Below are 19,627 nucleotides of genomic sequence, written 5' to 3'. Positions count from 1 at the left end.
GCCAGTGAGTCCCAGGTGCCCCTCTCAGAGGCAGGAGTGGGAGGGCCGGTACAGGCAGCAAACCAGACTTGATTCCTTCACTTTCCTGAGCACAGCAAGACCCCGGCCCCCACCTCAGCCCCAGCCCTGACCCCATAGGAGGCAGGGGACAGTGTTGGGTTACCCTGAGGCCATCGCGCCTCCTTGTCTGTGCAGGTGCCGGGGAGATGACTGAGCAGGGCCTCGCACCCGGGGCCAGAGGCTCTGACACGGGCTCTGCGGAGAGCCAGGGCTGCCCCGAGGTCCCCTGAGGGCCTCCTCAGCTCGCCAGGCCCCAGATGCAAAGGGTTCCGTCTGCTTGAGGAGGCAGTGCAGACACAGCTTTCGGGGAGGCAGCTGGCAGGAGAGAGAAGCTCTGAGTCAACCGAAGCATGGCTCCCACATGTAGATTGTGGGGCTCGTGGGGCAGGGTTAGAAGATGGGAGGGAGGTGGGTGGGTGGGTGGGTGGGTGGACAGACAGAGAAACCGGGAGCTGTGCTCATTGCAGGGCGTGTCTTTGTCCCCGGAGAGCGTGTGGAGCGGGGGTATGCTTGCATCTAATATTGTGTATGAGATCACCGTGGGGTATCGATTCTGCGTTCAGCCAGTGTGTGGATTGTGGGGGTGGCATAAGTTATGATAAATGACAGTATGTGTTTCTGGAGTAGAGCTAAACTGCGCAGAGCGGATGAGCAAATAACACAAAATGAGGCTGGAGGTAGGAGGAGATGGCGTGTGCTCGCAGCTCTAAATATGGGCTGAACAGCTTTTGGCGTGTGTGCGCGCATAGCCGGGGGCCCACATGCGTGTGCGTGTGTGTGTGTGTTTGTGTTTCCCACTGGGTCTGTGTGTTTGTAGGTTGTGCTATTTCTGTTCCCGCCTGTTGCTTCTGTAAAGGCCAGAGCCCAGCCTGCTCCGGGAGGGGTAGCTCAGTGCGGGGAGCGGCCCCGTCCTCTCTTCCTTCTGTCTTCTCTCCGGGCTCATTTGGCAAGCCCTGGCCTGGCCCAGGAAGGCCCGCTAGGTGCGGGCTGGCTGCCCGAAGGCTGTGCCATGACCTAGGATGGGCCCAGTTGGCCCACTGCCTCTGCACCCCTCCCACCACTGACGTGGCCCAGCCAGCCGGGGGCGCCTTGCCTCACTCAGAGGATCAGAGGTGTGTGTCATAGAACCCCCGGACCAGAGCTGGAAGGGCTTTCAGAAATGCTCTCACACTTGCAGAAGAGGGACCGGGCTCAGAGAGGTTAAGTGACAGGGTGGGAGCCACACAGCACTTGGAGGTGGGACTGTGTTTGACTCTTCTGCCCTGGGGGGCGGTGGAGGGGGCTTTGGGTGTGAGCTGTGCGGGAGATTACCTGTGTCTCCGGATCCATGGGGCCTATGTGTGTCAGTGTGTCACGGAGCATGAGTGTGTCTCCGGTGAGCCCCGAGCATGTCCCCGTCTGCCTCAGAGATGCGCTGGAAGGCGGGAAGGAGCGTGCCTGGGAGGCGGGCGCCTGACTGCCTGCCGCTCTGGGCTCTGCTTCCCATTCTCCACGTGACCTTGAGTGGCCACTGCCCTGCCCTGCGCCTCGGTTTCCTGAAATATAATAGAGGCTTGTGTCCTCGCGGCCTGTGTGCCCCTGTGTGTGAGGCGCTGACTCAAACACCTCGGTCTGTCTCCCCCGCAGAGCCCTCCAGGTCGGCGGCTTGTGTCAGGGCCTGGGGGGGCGTGGGGACCTTGACCCCCTCAGACAGTCTCCTTGGAGCCCTGTCCTTGGTATCCTCGCTAACAGCCTCCTTTCTCTCTCTCCCTCCGCACCCCTTCCTGCGCCCGCTGCCTGCAGAGGAGCACCCCATGGAAGGTGAGTGGGCCTGCGGCTCCCTGAGCGGCGATCAGTTGTGTGGGGTCCTGTGTGAGGGGGTGTCGTTGGCCACCCAAGGGCTCCCTCCCCTGCCCCTGCCCCTGCCCCGGGGAGGATGTCTGGGCACCCTCTTGGCAGCCTCGGCCCCACCTCTGGCCCAGTCCCTCCTTATTGGGTTGCCAGGTAGAGGGCAGGCCCTTCCACTGCCCGTCTCCCGCACCAGCCTGTCCCTGGCCTTGCTGCTTCCTTGGGGCTGAGATGGGTTGTGGGGGGGGGGAGTAGGGAGGGATGGGGCCGGAGGATTCTAAAGCGCGCAGAGCAGGTGAGGGGACACTGCTTTGCCCCGCCCAGCGAGGAGGCTCAGGGCAGCCCTGCAGACAGGGAGTGGTTGGGGGTGGGTGGGCTGGGAGTGCCTGGGTACCGATCCCGGGTCTGGCGAGTCCGGCAGAGGGTGGGTGGGGGCTGTCCCCGGGGCAGGGAGTAGGTAGGGCAGCTTCTCTGCTCTGACTGACACCTGCAGCAGGCCCTGCCCCTGCCCGGCCCGGCCCGGCCCGGCCCGGCCCGTGGGCTGGTAGGTGGGGTGGCCTGCGTCTTCCTTCAGCCCAGGCCACGGCTCTCTTTGGGATCTCTCTCCATCCTTCCCGGAGTTCTCTTCCTGCCGCCCTTTCTCTCTGGGTTTCCTCCAGGGCTCCGTCCCAGGCTTTCTCCGTCTCTCGTTCTTGTCCCAGGCTCTCTTTGGTTCCCGTCGTTCTCTGAACCTTATCCTCGGATTGGTCTTCCCTGTTTCTTTCCTCCTCGGTGGAGCGGGTCAGGGAGAGGGGAGCTGGGCGGCTGGGCTGCTGGGAGCTCCCGTGGGCACCTCGGAGGGGCAGGCAGCAGGAGCGGGGGTGGCATCCCAGCCACACACCTGCGTGTCCTCTTCCTGGAGAAGCAGCGGGAGAGGGAGGGACACAGCCGGCCCTGCCCTGGGCGGGCAGGGGCCCAGCAGTCCTGGGGAGGAGAGAGGGCGGGGCTCTGGGCCTGAGTGTGGGCTGCCTAGTGGTGCCCACAGTTTGGCTGGTGTCTCTGGGTGAGGTCTCTTCTCCATGGATGCCCTCATGTCCCGGTCCTGGCCTGCAGGCGCCCGTGTGTGTGTGTGTGTGTGTATGTGTGTGTGTGTACAGCTCTTTGTGCACGGCTGCACATACATTCTGTGCATATGCATCTGCGTGTGGCGGTGTGGCCTCCATCACCGTGTCTTCGTGGTGTGGCCCACATCTCTGCACCCCGAGCAGTGTCTGCATCTGTGTCTGCATCTGTCCTCTCTGTGTCTGCGTCTCCGTGGCAGTGTTTACCTCGTGCGTGAGAGCCTGCGTGGCTGGTGGCTGCAGCCTTCTGAGGGCTGGAGATAAGATTTAGTGCTGATGTGACTTTTACTTGCTCTTGATGTCTTGTCTGCTCTGAACAAAGGGAGAGATGAAGGGAGGAAGGGGGCTAGAAAAAGGATGGAGGAGAGAGGCTGGGGGAGGGGGAGGGAGGGCTGGTCCAGGAGAAGGAGCGGAGGGGTGAGTAGAGGTGGGGAGAGGAAGGACACTCGTGGAGGGAGGGGCAGAGAGGCTTGAAAGGGGGCGGGAAAGGGCCAGGCCAGAGAAGCAGGCAGGGCCGCTGCCAGGAGCCGGAGCGGAGCGACTGGGCCGAGGGGAGGAGGGAGCACCTTTCCCCGCAGGTGAGACCTGCAGGGCGAGAAGGGACGCCGGGCGTGGAGAGAGAGTCCACTGAGGCTGTGACGCCACCTGGCCATTTCTTGGGGGCGGCAGGGGAGTCTGGGGATCGGATGTGACACTGCGTGTGCCCGTATGTCGAACGAGTGCCTGTGTGTGTACATGCTCAGTGTGTGATGCTTCTGTGTGCGGGTCTCTGAGACATGTCTGCTCGTGTGTCTCTCCATGCTTGACTCTGTCACCGGCTCCCTCCTTCCCACGCTGGCCTCTGGGGATGTTGACGGGAGAGGAGGCGGTGGGACAGTGGGAGGGGGCTTGCAGGGGGTGGCTTCCGGGGTGGCGGGGCCTCCTTTGCGAGGCTCCCCCTTAGGTCTGAGTCCTCCATGCCTCCCCACTCTTTTCTCGCCCCTGGATGCTGTGTCTCAGGCCCAGCTTTCTCCCAGGAGCCCAGACATCCTGCTCCCAGCCTCCTGCTGAGCATCTCCTTTTGGGGATCCCGACTTCCCCTCCCCCTACCCCCACCTCTTGGAGCGGAGAGAAGACACAGAAGCAGCAGATAAAGTGCCCTAGGAAGGACCCTGCTAATGCATCCGTCACAGCCAGCCTCCCCCAGTGGGGGGAGGGTGATGCCACAGGTGGACCTGGGGGCGGGGATGTAGGGGCGGGGGTGGGGGAGCTGGGCATGAGGAGGAGCAGAGACTTCAGGGCGGTGGGAGGCAGGCTTTAGGGAGAGCACCCTTGGGCCCGGCTGGGCTGAGCCGCAGGAGACGGGGCAGGGGACTGGCCTCCCCTCACCAAGATGGCTGGTGCTGTCACGCCTGAGGGAGCCGAGCAGCTGGTTGCCGTGGTGACAGAGGAGAGTGCGGCATGCTAATGAGGCCGCGGGAGCTGGGCAGTGGAAGGGTCTGCGAGGGGAGGTGCCCCCCTCCCGCAGGAGGACAGGCCTGGGGGGGACAGAGGGCAGGCCCACGTCACGGCTTCCAGCAGCCTGCGAGCAGGTCTGTTTCTGCCAGGGATAGTCAGATGGGGTTAGGCTCTGGGTCTGGGCTTTGGAGGAAGTGCCGGCAGTTCTTGGGGGAAGGAGTGGGGGGGGCATTTCAGTAAGATGGTCCCCGGGTTTTGTGAAGAAGACCTGTCTTTCCAAGACTGTTCTGTTCTGAGGCAGCCCTTAGTAGCTGTGGTCCCCTGCCCCATCCGGCCTCGACCCAAAGGTGGGTGAGACCAGTGCTGCCGAGAGAAGCGGGTGCCATGAACCACATCTCCCCCGGGAGCCGGGCCTTGGCCCCTGGCCACGCCTCTCTGAACCCGGGCCCACCAGCCTCAGCTCCATGTCAGTCACTCGGAGCCCGGGCCCTTGCTGCTCCTGCCCGGGGCCCTCTCTCTGCCCGGGCCCCTCTCTCTGCCCGGGCCCGCCTCCCAGCGTGCAGAGCGGGGATGGCTTCAAGGGCGCGTTCTGACTGCAGGGCTGTTCCTTCCCACCCTCCTGGCCAGACGCGGCGGCTGCAGGTGGGGGAGTGGGAGGGCTGAGTTCGGTGCGGCTGACTGGTCGGCTCAGGTCCCGGGTCTCAGCCCAGCTGTGGGGCTGGTGTGGCCGCCTCTCTGGGGAGAGCTGTCCTTGACTCGTGGCTTCTGGGGACGGGGCCCGGTCCCGTGGGCCGGAGTCCTCCCCTAAGGCCGAGGGTGCCCTGGGTCGGGGCTGACCAGGCTCTCTCCTGGGGCCGAGCCAACCCTGAAAAAACACCACTGCTCTTGCTCACAATGTTGGAAATAGGGCTTCCGTTTTCCATGTTCAAAACTCAGCTTTGGGTCATCTCAGAGGGGGCCGGCTGGGACAGAGGGCCACGGAACAGCTTAGGAGCGAGGTTTGACCCCTCAGACCCGGGCCTTCTGCCCATGGTCTTGGCCGTCCTCTTTGCCCCTGGCTGGCCGAGGGCGCTGGCCCCCAGTCCTCCCTGTGGGAGGATCCCTGCCCCCAGACTTGCTCCAGGGTCTGCCTGGACCCTGCTTCCTCCCAGTGCTTCTACACACCCCCTGTCCCCACCCCGGGTCCTTAGAGAAGCCAGGTGTGGGTGCCCGCCGCGCGGAGAGGGTGTGGGAGGAGCAGCTGACGGGCCTGGAACGGGCGGATGCCTTCCCAGGGCTCACTTTTGTGGGGCCCCCCTGGGCCCGCGCTCCTCTGCCTCCCTCTTCCCCTCCTCTGCCAGGGTCACAGGGGTGACAGGGATGGGGCGTGGGGGGCGGGTGGAGGTCCCCCTTGCCCACTCAATCCCACGCTAACAGGACACTCTCTCTCTCTCCAGGTGGCTTTGATTTTTGTGTCGTGTTTTATTTTCTCCTCCATCCGAATCGTTTTTTCTCGTTGACCGTTTTTTTTTTTTTCTCTCCGTCTCTCGGAAGAAAAAAAAAAAAAAAGAAAAAAAAGAAAAAGGAAAAAGCAGCCCTTCCAGCCTCTTGCTTCTCCTCCTTTTCCTTTTTTTTTTTCCGGCAAGAATGAAAAAAAGAAACCAAAATCTCCTCTCCCCCTGCAGCGACCCCCTGCCCCACCCCCTCCGGCTCCGCCTGCACCCTCACCCCTCTCTCTGCCCCTCTCATGCCCTCCCCCCTCTGTTTCGGCATCGGGCCCCGTCCCCAGCCTCTGGACTGGGGCTCTCCCCCGATGTCTGTCACAAGTTAAAAGGGTTTTTAAATTGTGGCAGCGAGAGCTTCTCTCCCCCTCTCTGGCTGATTTTGATGACTCGTGTTTTCTTTGTTTCTTTCCCCTTTTCCTTTCTTCTTCTTCTTTCTGTTTTGTTCTGTTTTTCCTTTCTCTCTCTCTCTCCTTCCTCTCTCCAAGGTCCGGCTCACCTGACGTTAAACAGCGAAGGTATGGTCTGAAGTTCTGGTTTGCTTTGGATTGGACTGGATTGCCCCCACCTGCGCCTGGATCTCCTGCTCCCCCTGTGCTCCTCCCCCCTCCTCCATCTGGCCCCCATACCTTGCCTTCCCATCCCCTTCCTCTGCCATGTCTTTATTTTTTGGGGGGTGCCGGGTGGGGGTGGGGGTTTGTCCGTGTCTGTGCTCCCCCTCCCTCCGCCCCCCCCCCACGCTCCATCCCCCCGCATCTCACCTTGGTTTCTGACATCAAGAGATGTTTGAACTCCTGCCGTGTCTCCAGTCACCTTTTTGTGTTCTCCTGGTGGTGTGTCTTGCTTTCTCTCTCTCTCATGGTGCGTTTTGTTTCCTTCCACTCATTCTGATCACTCTTTCTTCTCTGTCAATCCGAGTACAAAGAGGAAAGCGGGGGCTGGAGAAATAGGGTTTTAGGCACCTGGTCCCCGCCCCCTGGTGCTGCAGGATGCCCCCTGAGCCCACAGTGGAGTGAGTGGGAGCGTAGGGGAGCCCGGGCGTGGAGTCCCCCTTTCCACGGCTGTCCCTCTGCAGGCCTCCCCCCGTGTCTTTGAAGGCTCTGACCGCGGAGCAGAGGAGGACAGTGAGGCCCGGAGGATGAAGTGGCTCGCTAGTGATCACGCCGACTAATTGGTGCTGCCGTTGGGGCTGTGCATCTATTTTTAGCCTCGACCGAGCCCCTGCCATGTCAGCCAGCCTGGCGGTCAGCACCGGGCAGAGTCCAGGGTGCCGACGGTGGCCCTGCCCGCCAGGACCTACCAGGCCTCCCTTGAGCTCGTGGCCTCTAGGACTGCTCCCTGCCAGGGCAGCCCTCTGCTGGGCTCACCCGCCTAGGGCGGAGGCAGGAGAGGCCGACAGGACAGAGACTCGGAGCTGGAGTCTGGGTGGATTCGGGTCTGGGAGGCAGCGGCGTGATCCGGTAGGGAGGCCACATACGGCAAGGAATGCCAGGAAAGGAGTCCCAGCTGGGCAGTCAGGACCTGGTCGGCTCCCTTACGTCCTTCCTGCCTGTCAGCGCCTGGTGCTGGGGCGCTGGCTGGGGCACCTTGGTCATAGACGAAGGCCGAAAGGGCGCCCCTCCCCGGGAAGGTGCACTGTCGAGGCGTCATTCTAGCTTTGGCTCTGGGGCTTTGGGGTTGGGGTGGGAGCTCCATTCTTGAGTTCCCCTCTTCCCCTGGGGTCTGGCCAGGTGTGGGTGCCGGGGAGCCGGGCGCCAAGCACACACGTCACCGGCAGTGGGGGTGGAGAGCTTAAGCTGACCGGGCACTGGGCATAACGACATGTGCCCCTGGGGCCTGGGGAGAGGAGGCCTGGAGCTCACAGCCGGGGGTCCAGAGAAGGAGGCACCCTGGGAAAGGGCTCCCCACTAAACAGTAGCCCGGCTAGGCAGGACTGCCCTTGGTGTGCACAGCCCTCTGAAGACACAACGGAGGGACAGGAGGGACAGTGTGCGAACAGAATCCATGGCCCTGCCCCTGTGACGCCCACAGGCTAATGGGCAAGGCCGGGAGGGACAAAGGGCCATGAGAGCATCCTCTCACCGCACCAGGTGTAGACAGAGCCAGGTTGCCTGGGGGATGGCACAGGTCCGGGGAGAGGTGTGGTGTGTGGCTTGGGGGGCTCTGGAGGAAGAGTGTGCCCTCTGACCCAGCAGAGGGTGAGAGCCTGGCGGGGCCTCCAGGGCCCTGAACCAGCCCGAGGCCTCTGCCTCTCTGCCGCCCCCTCACTCCTGGGAACAGGGCAGAATCTGGTGGTCCTGAGTGTGATGGGGTTCCTGGGGTCTTGGTCTGTCAACAGGCCCTTTCCCGAGAGTCCCCAGAGCGAGTGGATCCCCAGAGCAGCTCCCCTTGCCCCAAACGTGTACCTCCAAGCGAGAGGATCTCTGCCCCGGAGGGCCCTCCATCACCCAAGGCTGGGGAGGGACGGCTGGGTAGCCCCCTGTGCCTGACTCCCCAATTCTGCTTCTCCAGTAGGGTCCTTACTGTTCTCCGAGGGGGGGGCCGGGAGAGGAGGAGCCGGTGATGTGCACCAGCCGACAAAAGGTCAGTGACCCCACGGTCCCTGGAGAGCCCAGCCCTTGCCCCTGCAGGCAGACTGCACTTCCCGTGGGGGAGGCTAGTGGGTAAAGGTGTGCCCGCTCTGCGGCCCCGGGACGCCTGGGCCCGCGCCCCCGGGACCGCCCGGTGAGAAGGGCCACGAGCCTGCGTTCCCTCCCCAAAGCTCAGCTGTGCCGGTGACCTCGGTCTACCACCCAGACGCCTTTCTGTGGCAGTTGTTCAGTCTCATTGCTGGAGTATGTTTCCCTGGTGGGCCAGGTAGCAGGGTAACACCCCCCCGCCCCCATTTAATCATCTAAGTGTGGTTTGCAGATGTGGTGTTATGTATGTTATATATGACATATGTTATATATGACGTATGTACCCCATGCGTCACCTAAATGATGCTCCACCACCCTTTGTAAGGGCTTGCTGCCTGAGGAGGAACCTGTCACTTGCCGAAGTGGCCCCGCCCCCTCCTCCCCCCCCCCCCGCATCCCTCCTCCCCCAGCCCCAGATTCTGCCCGTGGGCTGCGGGTGGTGAGTGCCGAGGCTGCCTCTCTTCAGAGATTCTCCTTCCTAAGAAGTTTGCAGGGCACTTTCCCAGCTCCTCTGGGAATGCCAGTGGGTGCAGGGTCCCGTCTGTGTCTCTGTACACGCTGTTCCGTCCGCCTGGACGGCCGCCATCCCTGCCCTCTCCCCCAGCGGGCTGGTATTCCTTTCAGCTGACTCTGGGAAAAGCAGGCGGGTTGGCCAGCCGGGAAGTCGCCCGCACCCCCCGCTGGTGCACCCAGACACTTGTGTTCCCCTGGCCACACGTCCGCTCTGTCGCCCGTCTCACTGTGCCCTGTCACTCCACCTGTCTGCCTCCCTCACCTGGACGAGCCCCCGAGGACAGCGCTTGGGGTGTCCATTTGTGTGCCTCAACCTCCCCCGGCGCCCTCTCAGGAGCAGTGTGTGCCCGGCACCTGGATTCTAAGTGAGAGGATGGTCTCTGTCCTCAGGGGCTCATTGACATCCTAACAAATCAGCATCATAAAGCGTGGGACACGCAAAGTGCAGACTTTGTCCAGAGGAATTAATTATTCATTGATCTGGAGAGGAGCGCACTGACACGCACATGCCAGCACAAGAGGCGTTTATTTGTGGCGCGGCTCACAGTTGAGAAAGTCGCGTCCATCTGTTCGCTTCCGAGTGCCCACGGCAACCCGCGAGGTAGGCCGTGATTAGCTCCTTTGTCCAGAGGAGGAAGCGGGGCCCGCGATGCTGCCTCCTGGCCAAGGTCACCGCGCCGGCATTCGTGCCCAGGCCTTTCTCACCTCGCACTTCCTCTCCAGGGAGCGGTACAAGATGTCACCGGCAGCAGGTGCCAAACGAGCCAGCAGACAGCTGTAGTGCCGGCCAGCGGGAGGGGCCGGGGCCGGAGACCTCGCAGGAGGGCTCTGGGCCGGGCTGGAGAGGCGGCAGCTGCTCTGTCCCCCTCGCTCAGAAATCCAGGGCCACAGCTGGTCTCTGGGCACATTCCGCTTGGCCTGGGACCCTGTGGGCTCCACCCTGTGGGCTCCACACTCCCTGGCCTGGGAGATACACACGCATCCGCCACTGCCCCCTTCCTGTGCCAGGGCGACATCCCTTCCTGTGCCAGGGGCGACCCCCCTTCCTGTGCCAGGGGCGGCCCCCCTTCCTGTGCCAGGGGCAACATCCCTTTCCTGTGCCAGGGGCAACCCCCCCTTTCTGTGCCAGGGGCATTTCGGAGCTCAGCTTGCTGTTCAGGCGCTGCTGGGAGTTGTAGTTTAGGGGTGGTGTGGGCTGTGAGATGGGGGCGAGCGCCCCCTGGTGCATCAGGTCTTGCTCCTCCCAGACCTGGCAGCCTCCGCATCCTCACCCAAGGATCCTCACCGCACCCTCCCCTACAAAAGCCGTTGAGGTCCTGCTCCCTCCTCCCTACTCAGGGTCTCTCTGTCCTTCCCACCGTCCTGGGGTTTCCCGTTCACACCTGCTCTCTCTTTTCTGTCCCTCTCCTCACCCCTTCCGGGCGCCCTCTGGCTGCCCAGGCCTCTCCGGCTGGGGCCTTGGGGTCGGGCTGCCCTGGGAAAGCGGTCACGCAGCCTCGCTGGGAGGGAGCGCTGGCTGTGCGGTCAGCCCAGGCCCGCCCCCTCCTGTCCCCGGCCTCTTTTGTTCTGCCCAATCGCTTTTGCATGTGGTTGCCTTATTCTTTCCCTTTTTCTACTTGACACTCCCTTTATGGATATTCTCTTTGACTGCAGCGAAGGTGAGGGAGAGGGAGGGAAGGCCTGGCTCCTGGGAGGGAGTAGGATGTGTGGCAAACCCAAGGTCAAACACATCCCTTTTCTGGTCCTTGAGCCCCCAGGCCCACCCCGCCGGTGCCCAGGCAGCGGGCCTGGTTGCCATGGAAGCAGCCAAGTTCAGAGGAAGCCTGGCTTCCCTTCCCTAGAGGTCGCTGTCCCCTTTCCTGGCTGGCCCTCCTCCCCTCCCCGTCCTGTGCCTCCCAGTGGCTACTGTCTTCATTCAGACGTTCACTCGCTCACCTCAGCTGTGCTGCCACCATTACCCTTCCGTCGATGGTCCCTCTTTCTCCCCCTCCCCGGCCTCCCTCTGCACCTTCCCCTTCTTGCCCCTGCCTGACTCCTTCCCCTTTTCTCTCCGAGCCTCCCATGCAGCCCCCAGGTGGGCAGGGCGGGTTTCCACTGTCCCCACGTTGCCCGTGTCCTCACCAGCCTCGCTGCCCCGTGGCCTCAGGAAACTGGGCCCCGCCAGCTGCAGGAGGTGCGGTGCCAGGCGCAGGGGCGGCAGCTGGTGCTTTGGCATCCGGAGGCAGTGAGGACAGTCTGCGGGCAGCCTGCCCGGGCGGAGAGAAGTGGGGCTGCTGTGAGCAGGGGAGGGGCGTCAGCAGAATGTGCACCAGAGCCCTGACTCGCACATGGCACCCGCTGCTGTGGCCGGCCCAGCAGGCGCCTCAGGAGAGCCTGGCACCCCCCAGCCCCGGGCCTCGCTCCTGCCAGCCCTGGGCGCCTGTGCCGAGGACCCCCACTCTCCGTAAGGCCTTTTGCGGGCAATCTTGTTCCTGCGGTGCCGGGCCAGCTGTTCGCTGGGAGGGGAAGCCACATCTGCCCTCCCGGCCTCCACGCCCCTTTCTCTACCCTCCGTGTGGGCTCTGGCTTGTGGAGCTGTGGGGCTTGGACCCCAACTCCCCTCCCTCGAGCCGTTGACCTCACTTGTCATCCACTTCGAGAGCGCTAAGCATCCCTAAGCCTCTCCAGTCATTTTTGCTTCTGCTTAGAAAGTGCTGTGGAAAGAGACCTGTGTGTGCATGCTCACACATACACACACTCACACACACACACACATGCACACCCATGAGAGCCAGGCCTGCCCTTGCACTTTCACCCCTAGCCACCTGCCTGGTCTGTGGGGTCTCACACCCGTCCTCTGGGGCTCCAGAGGCTGTCCCTAAGGGCCCCCCTATGCTGCCCTCTGAGGTGGAGTGGGAAGCTGGGAGGGTGAGAGCTGGCAGGAGAGCCACCGGGTCAGCCCTGCCCATGGCCTGCTACCTGGTGCACACCCGTCACCGGCATTGCCTTCCCGTGCCCCCCCGCTGCACCCCCACCGCACCGCTTCCCCATTCCTCCTAGCTCCTCCGTAATGGGGACGCCTGCAACGCCCCTGGGCTGAGAATGGTCACCTTCAGCAGGAGAGGCAGGAGGGGAGGGGGCTGCTCACCCGAGAGGGCTCCCAGCATGGGGGTGGGAGGGTAGGGAGATCAGGTGGAGCCTCCTGCGTCTCCACATCCCTCCGAGAGGGGGAGGGGTGACTGACGGGAGGCTGGGGGAGGAGACAGCCAGGAGTCTGCTTTGCCTGGCCCTCGGCAGCCTAATTGTCAGCTGTCAGTGTGAGAAGCACTTAGCAGCCGCGGCCTGCCGAGGAAAGGGGCACCGGAGCTGACTGACAGCAGAGGTGACAGGGCAGGAAGGTGGGTGGCCAGGCCGGGAGGGGAGAGGGCCGAGAGCTGGCAGTCAGGCCGGGGGGCCGGGGCTGCTGAGGGGAGCAGGGCGGCCTGGCACACCCCGTCCCTCTCAGCCTCTCCCCTCTCCCCACGCCCGCGTCCAGGCAAGGAGGAGTTCGTGGCGACCTTCAAGGGCAACGAGTTCTTCTGCTACGACCTGTCCCACAACCCGATCCAGAGCAGCACGGACGAGATCACGCTGGCCTTCCGCACGCTGCAGCGCAACGGGCTCATGCTGCACACCGGCAAGTCGGCCGACTACGTCAACCTGTCCCTCAAGTCCGGCGCCGTCTGGCTGGTCATCAACCTGGGCTCGGGCGCCTTCGAGGCCCTCGTGGAACCCGTCAACGGCAAGTTCAATGACAACGCCTGGCACGACGTGCGGGTCACCCGAAACCTGCGCCAGGTAGGGGAGCGGGAGGGAGGCCGGGCCGCGGCGTGGGGCACACGGGAGGGAGGGCGTCCAGGCGTGGGGCCGAAGGCAAGGCTCGGCACGGGGCGTGCCCGGGGGTGGCAGTAGCGGGCAGTACTTCCAGGACCGGGCGTGGGGCTAGGGAGGCGCTGGAGAGATGCCGGGCAGGGGTCTGGGGGACAGGGCAGGGCTGGCAGAAAGGCGATGCGGGAGCTGGAGGAAGGAGATAGAGCCTGGGTGGGGGCCCTGGCCTGGTGGAGCGGCTGCGGTGTCCGGCACTGGGCGGGGCACAGGCGAAAGGGAGGTGTGTGTGGCCGCAGTGTGGCCTGCTCCGGGCGGGGGAAGGGGCACTCTAGGAAGGCAGGGAGGGGCGGAGGTGCAGCAGGTGCGTGAGGGGGCAGGACAGGACCTTGGTCCCACCTCTCCTCCGGGCAGCGTTCTCCCTTCTCTTTCCCCGCCCAGTCCCCCCGAAGGAGCCCAGCTCTCCCACGGCCATGGCCATGCCGTCTCCCGTCTCCTGTGGCGCAGTCCATGGGCAGGGCTCAGAGGAGACTCTTGGGTCACCCCCTGCAGGCAGGAGAGGCTCTTCTCCACATGTCCCCGCAGCTCCGGCTCCCAGGCTCACCCTGGAGAGGCCCTGACCTTCGTGGGCATCAGCTCCGTCCTCTTAGCAGCGGCCACGTTGCCTCTCGGGGGCCCTCTCTGGCCAGGCTTCTGCTCGACAGCAGCCCCTGCGGCTAGTACCCAGCCCTGGACGTTCCGCCTCATCCGGGGCCCACACCACACCCTGTGCCAGCAGGAGAGGCCACGTGCACCTGCCTCCGCCTCCTGTCTCCTTTCCCCGCTGCTCGGAGACCAGGCCTTTGCCGGCCTCTCGGGTCCTTGCTTTCTCTCTCTCTCTCACTGATGGTGGTGAAGGTTTCCGGCCCCTCCCCCATCCCCGAGTGCAGGCAGCGCAACTCTCTCCTGGTTTAGTCCTTCTCTTACTAGTTCGTGCCTCTGGTTGTGTGGCCAGCCTTCGTGGTTTCTCCTCTTCAGCATCGTCCTCCCCTTCTCCTCCTCCCCTTCCTCCCTCGAAAGGCTGGTCTGTGGGGTCAACTTCCGGCTGACCTCTCAGTCTTCTTACCCGGTCCTCTTGAGCGGAGTGCCGCCCTCACAGTGTCCTCCCTGGGTCCTCCTGCTGCTCCTTCCCAGCCTCCGCTGCCTCTTGCATTCGGGCCCCTATTCTTGTGCCCCTGTGCTCTGTGACTCTCCCTCCCGTCCAGGGTCCATGGCAGGGCCTGGAGCGCCGGCTTCCCGAGTGGTTAGAAGGCCATCTTGGGGAGGGCCGGCCCCAGAACGACACCGAGAGGCAAGCTCCCAAGACGGGAAGGAGGCAGATCTCCCCCGCTTCCAACTCAAACTGGATAACCCTCCCTGAGACCGTCAGGAGGTCCTAGGACCGGTGCCAGGACGGGGGAGGCCTGGCTGAGACAGCGCCTGCTCTTGCCTTCCTCTCCCTCCGAACCCGCCTGAGGCCACTGGGCCCGGAGGTGTCTCCGGGGATCTCTGCAGGAATGCTTGCCTTTGAGAACTCCCCAGGGTCTAGTTTAATCCTGCCTCACTCTCCTCCCGCCCGCATTCCTCCCCCGCCACGCCCACCGTGAAACCACTTCATCATTAGCCAGCGCCAGATTTGGACGACAAGCTGCCTCCCAACGCATCACGTGGTGCCGCCCTGCCCAGCTCCCTCAGGCTGCTTCTCCGTGCAGAGGCTTCCAGGAGCTTCCGGCCCCAAGGAGGCAGTTCCCCCAAAATAGGGTCCTCCAGGCATTTGGGGCCCCCTCCCCCACCTTCCGGCCCAGGCCATCTTTTTCTCTGGCAGCTCACAGGCTGTCAAAGGATCTAACTGTGCCGCTCGGGGCACTCCGTCTGCGAGGCTCCCCAGCTCCCCCTGTGTTCCCACAGGGCTCCCACTGACAGCCCCTCACCCCCCTTTCTGCCCAGTGAAACCCTAGGGTGGGGCTTGAGCCAGGCAGGCTGGGTTCCAACCTCAGCTCCGCCCCTGGTTCCAGAGCCTGGAGGAAAGTTTACCTCTGTGGCAGCTCCTCATGGGCAAGGTGGGTGTCTGCTGCCCGCAGTGACCCCGAGAGCACAGGCCTGGCCCTCGGGCACTGACACCAACGGGCTCGCTGCCCCCATTGAGCTGTGGGCCTTCGCCCCTCCGGGCCTGGCTGCGTGCCGCGTCCTTGGTGCCCCCACCCCCCAGGCTCTTCTTTGCCGTGTCCTAGCATCATCACCACGTGCTGTCTGAATGGGCAGCATTTGCGATCATTTCTTTTCTCTATTCCAGGTGGAAAGCTCCTTGAGGGCCTAATGCCAGCAGCTACCGAGTCTCTTCAGCTGTCTTTCTAGTTGTTTTTTTCTTTTCTGGTTCACTGGGTCTTTCTTGAGGGCAGTTGGTGAGTCTCGGACAAGAGGACCCAGTAGGTCTGTTTCACACGGGCCTCCGACTACCCTTCGCCCTCCGGGGAAGACTCCCCCTCGCTTCCCGGAGCCAGGAGGAAGGCCCCCACCCCGCTCTGACTTCCCGCGACCCTGCCCCCTTTCTACCTCCTCCTCCAAGTGCACACACCGCTCTCCGCCAGCCCTCCCTCGAGTTCAAGGGTCTGGTTTCTCTTTCGAATCTCCGGAGTTTTCGAACAGCCCTGTGAGTGGGAGGTGCTCCCATGTAACCAAGGAGGGCGCCTTGCCCAGAGTGATTCAGGCAGGACGTGGTGGCTCGGAGGTCACCCACTCCACAGCCCCTCCCATTCTCTGCCTGGTGCTGTCATCGGTGCAGAAGGCGAGGGTGGCTCCAGTCCTTCTTGGGGTTCTGCCACTCGGGGTGGCTCTCAGGTCTTGAAACCATGAGTGTCTGCCTGTCTCTGGGAGATCGGCCAGTCAGCCCCGTGTAGAGCAGGCCGCTCTGCTTTGTCCTGAGCTTTTCTCCCTCGAGCTCCACGGAGGTTGCCTTCATGCCGACTTTTGTGCCTTTTGTGTGAAATCCCCTCTGGGCTTCTGGAAGGGCTGGGGCTACACTCAGAGTGCAAGGTGTAGACGGGGTGTAGTTTTTGCAGAGGCCCTTGGCCATGAGAAGTTAGATGTGATGTATTGACCGGCTTCTCCCCTCTGTGACTTGGTGTCCTCTCTCATCGAGCTGCCATCCGTGCTCCCGCCCATCCCGGGCTCCTGCACGGGTCCTGTGAGTGGGAAAACCCTTCCCTTCCCTCTGTTAGTCTGAGGTTCGGCTCTCTGGGAGCCGCCATTTGGGAAGGCACGGGTTGCCATGTCATATAATGGGATCCAGGGGGAGCTCCACTCCAGTATTTGCCATCATCGCCCCTCTGGCATGATCTCTATGGACTGGGTTCCGGATCCCCGATCCCTGTCACCTGCTCCAGCCTTTCAGAGGAAGTTTGGATCCATGGACACCTTAGTGGAAGGCCCAGGCTTAGAACTCACATCTTTTCTTTTTTAAAAAAAAAAAAATGTATTTTTATTTATTTCAGGGAGAAAGGGAGAAGGAGAGAGGGAGAAACATCAATGATGAGAGAGCATCATTGATCAGTTGCCTCCTGCACACTCCACACTGGGGATGGAGCCCACACCCTGGGCTTGTGCCCTTGACTGGAATGGAACTGTGACCTCCTGGTTCATAGGTCAACGCTCCACCACTGAGCCACACGGTCGGGCATCTCTCTTCCCTCTTAAGCTTGTTTCTGAATTTGCTCTTCTGTTTGCTAAAAGCAAGTTGTCCATGAAAGCTGGAAGTTTTTAATTTTAGTTTCCACAGCCAGTTCCAATTTAAAAAGAGCAGCAGCTGCATCTCCCCTCCGATGCCTCTTCTCTGCCTGTTGGACCAGTGCTGGGACCCAGGAGACTCTTCCCTTTTTTGGGTGAATTGTTTAGCTGCCCTGAAGCTGGCTCCTCCCTCCGACTAGTTGGTCTCTTGGCTTCACGACAGTCCTGCCGTCTGATAGCCCTGGCCCTGGCATTGCCCACTCTCCCCGCGCGCCAGCCCTGCCCGCAGTTAGATCTCGTCCTCCTGCTCCCTAAATGGCGTCTGCTCACTGACAATTAATATTGGTTATTCAGCACTTCTTGCTGCTAGATATTGAATTCTGTTATTTTTAATTACGCGAGGCCCTTATTAATTGTGTTCCTGAATTAGCCCTGTGCCCACTGGTTATCATAGCTCTCTAATGGATCTGTCTCGGGGATACTTGTCCTCACAACCACGCTCTCGGGCACGCATTTGGTATTTAATGGGCATCAAGCAGTGGTGTCCCCCCACCTGGTGCTGGAACGTGAAGCTGCCTCTGCCCCTTGCCATCTCCCCGGACAGACCAGGGTGATTTCCAAGGTGGCGGTTGCTGCCATCTTTGGCCAGAAGAGATAATGACCGGGGGGGATAGAAGAAGCTGGTTTCTGGCTGAGGGAGGAGTAAGGGGGTGAATTTCCAGTTCTGGCTGTGGGCAGTGGAGGCTCAGGGATCTGTGGGTGGGCATGGAAGGGAGCTGGGCTGCTGGGAAAGCCTTACCAGCTTGCAGGGGCGGTGGTGGTGGGCACTTAATTCTGGGAGGGGCAGCTGCCCCAGGAGCATGAGGGAATTGGGGGTGGGGTGGTTGAAGAACCTGGGGGACGTTTTTTGGGGAATGTGGGCTCTGCAAAGTCAAGTTAGGCTGGAAGGAGGAGTCAGCTGCGGGTAGGAGAGGGGAGGGGGAGGGAGGGAGGGAGACGGGATGATTAGATGTGATTTTAGAGTGAGCCCTCTGCCAGCCCGTGGAGGGCAAGCTTCCTGTTCCTCGTTCTGGTGACAGCTCACTCTCTCTTCCTTTCTCAAGGAACGAGGGCGAACCTGTCCCTGGTTCCCCGGATCTAGCTGCCCGTCCTCCATCCCCAGGAAAAGCAGACAACCATATCCCCTCCTACGCCCCTGGCAGCCCTTCCCTATGTCCCCAGATGAAGTCACCTCTCCTCCTCGCCACTCCCGTGATCCTCTAGGGGTGCTGGCTACTCCTCTCCCAGCCTGGCCGCCAGCTGGCCCACCTCGAACAGTTAACCCATTAACGCAACATGGTCATTGGTCAGCCAGTTCTCTGGAAAACCGTCTGGTTGACCAGTTAGCCAACCAACCCACCCGTCCATGACCCAAGTCAATAACAGTCCATCCCTTTCTCACACCCCTTGCTCCCCTCCCCCACTTCCCCTCAACGTCCTAACATTTCAGCCGGAAGGATGTACTAATACTGCATAAGTGGGTCTGCTTCTTAACCCCCTGCCTGCCCTTTCACCCTCTGTTGGAAAACTCCCCTTGCCAACTCTGTGTGTGTTACTAACACGCTTATAACCCGTGGGACCAAGGGATGGGCAGGGACAGGTGGGGCAAGGTATGCGTGAAAGACTGAACTAACCTTTGTCTCATCTGCGGAATGTCGGCCATCTTTAAGTCTTTGCTTTCTTGGTCCAGTTCTTTTGTTGTTTTCTCTACTAACCAAGGTCTCTAACTGTTCCCCTTCTCCACAGCAGGCTCTTCCTCCGGGAGGGGATGGGGGAGAGGGAGCCAGAGGAGGGGAGGGGGGCGGACTGGGAGGAGAGGGGGTCAGTGTTTGGGTGTGTTTGATCTCTCCTTCCCATCATGAGGTGGGCGGGTCCGAGCAAACCACCAACGATATGTGGGCATATATTTCTCCTCCTTCCTTGAGTTTCACAGTTGGTCATTTTATTTTCCTTTTCTTTCGTTCTGTTCTTCTGTTGTCGTCTTTGTTGTTTTGTTTTCTTTGACCCCGCCCCTCCCCCACATCTCCGGTGAAGCACGCAGGGATTGGACACGCTATGGTAAACAAACTGCATTATCTGGTAGATATCACTCTAATTGTCTTACCGTTTGGTTTGCCGTGGGTTTTTTTAACTGTTCGATTCTCCCTCTTTTGTTTCCTTCCCCTGTTTGATTTTGGTTGTTTTGCTCTTCCTTTTAGATTCTTTGCTTCTCCTTTAGTTTTCCTCCTTCCCTTTTGTTTCGTTTTTGGTCCAAACTCAAATCCAAAAGACAAATGGAAATCGAGGAATTTGGCCTGTCCCTGCCCTAACGCCCTGACTCCTGACTTCAGATTCCCGGCCAGAGGGGTCTGGGGCAGGCCCGTGCTCATCGGCTCTGGTTAGACCAGCCCCGATGCCAGGCTGCTTCTTTCTATTGCTTTGTTTTGTTCATTTCCCCCCTACCTCGTTTCCCCCCCCCCTCTTTGATTTAGTTTCTTTCTTGGTCTCCTGAAAATCCATGGAAAACACCATCCCATGACATGCTCCGCTCTGCTCACCGTCACTCCTGGACGGGTCCCTCGAGTTGGAGGAGGGGGCTGGGGTGCGACCTCCAGTGGCAGCCAGCCGGGCAGGCTCCCTGAGGGGGGCAGAAGTGGCCTGCGAGGTGCACAGCAGCCTGGGACCAGTCCAGACTGCTCCTTCCAATCACCAGTGCACACCAGTTTGGGGGCTGCCCCACGCTGGCTGCCAGGGGAGAGGTGACATCCCTACCCTCACTTCTCAGCCTCGAGGGCTCCTGGTCCCGCCTCCCCCACATCTGCATGGCACGAGTGGTCTTTCCGCACCAGGGACAGCGTCCAGTCCCCCACAGCTCTGCCGCTCTGACTAACACTGTGTTTCTCCCCGTCTCCTCCCCTCCATCTCTCCC

General features: G+C 61.9%; 1 protein-coding gene across 29 annotated transcripts in view; it reads left to right on the top strand.

Moving 5' to 3' along the window:
- NRXN2 (neurexin 2) overlaps nt 1-19,627 on the top strand; it is a 100,965-nt gene that overhangs the window by 19,619 nt on the left and 61,719 nt on the right. For 10 of the 29 annotated variants that reach the window (XM_084895775.1, XM_084895772.1, XM_084895782.1 and 7 more), the window contains exons 3-7: nt 1,843-1,860; nt 6,394-6,423; nt 8,417-8,488; nt 12,611-12,912; nt 18,754-18,798. In XM_084895775.1, coding sequence (XP_084751901.1) covers nt 1,843-1,860; nt 6,394-6,423; nt 8,417-8,488; nt 12,611-12,912; nt 18,754-18,798 — 467 coding nt within the window. The remainder of the gene's footprint in view (nt 1-1,842; nt 1,861-6,393; nt 6,424-8,416; nt 8,489-12,610; nt 12,913-18,753; nt 18,799-19,627) is intronic. The other 19 variants (XM_084895773.1, XM_084895753.1, XM_084895767.1 and 16 more) reach the window with 9 other exon arrangements.

This window comes from Pipistrellus hanaki, assembly GCF_964339955.1.
Source record: "Pipistrellus hanaki genome assembly, chromosome: 9".
NCBI classification, from domain to species: domain Eukaryota; kingdom Metazoa; phylum Chordata; class Mammalia; order Chiroptera; family Vespertilionidae; genus Pipistrellus; species Pipistrellus hanaki.
This window is presented reverse-complemented; position numbering and strand designations above follow the sequence as displayed.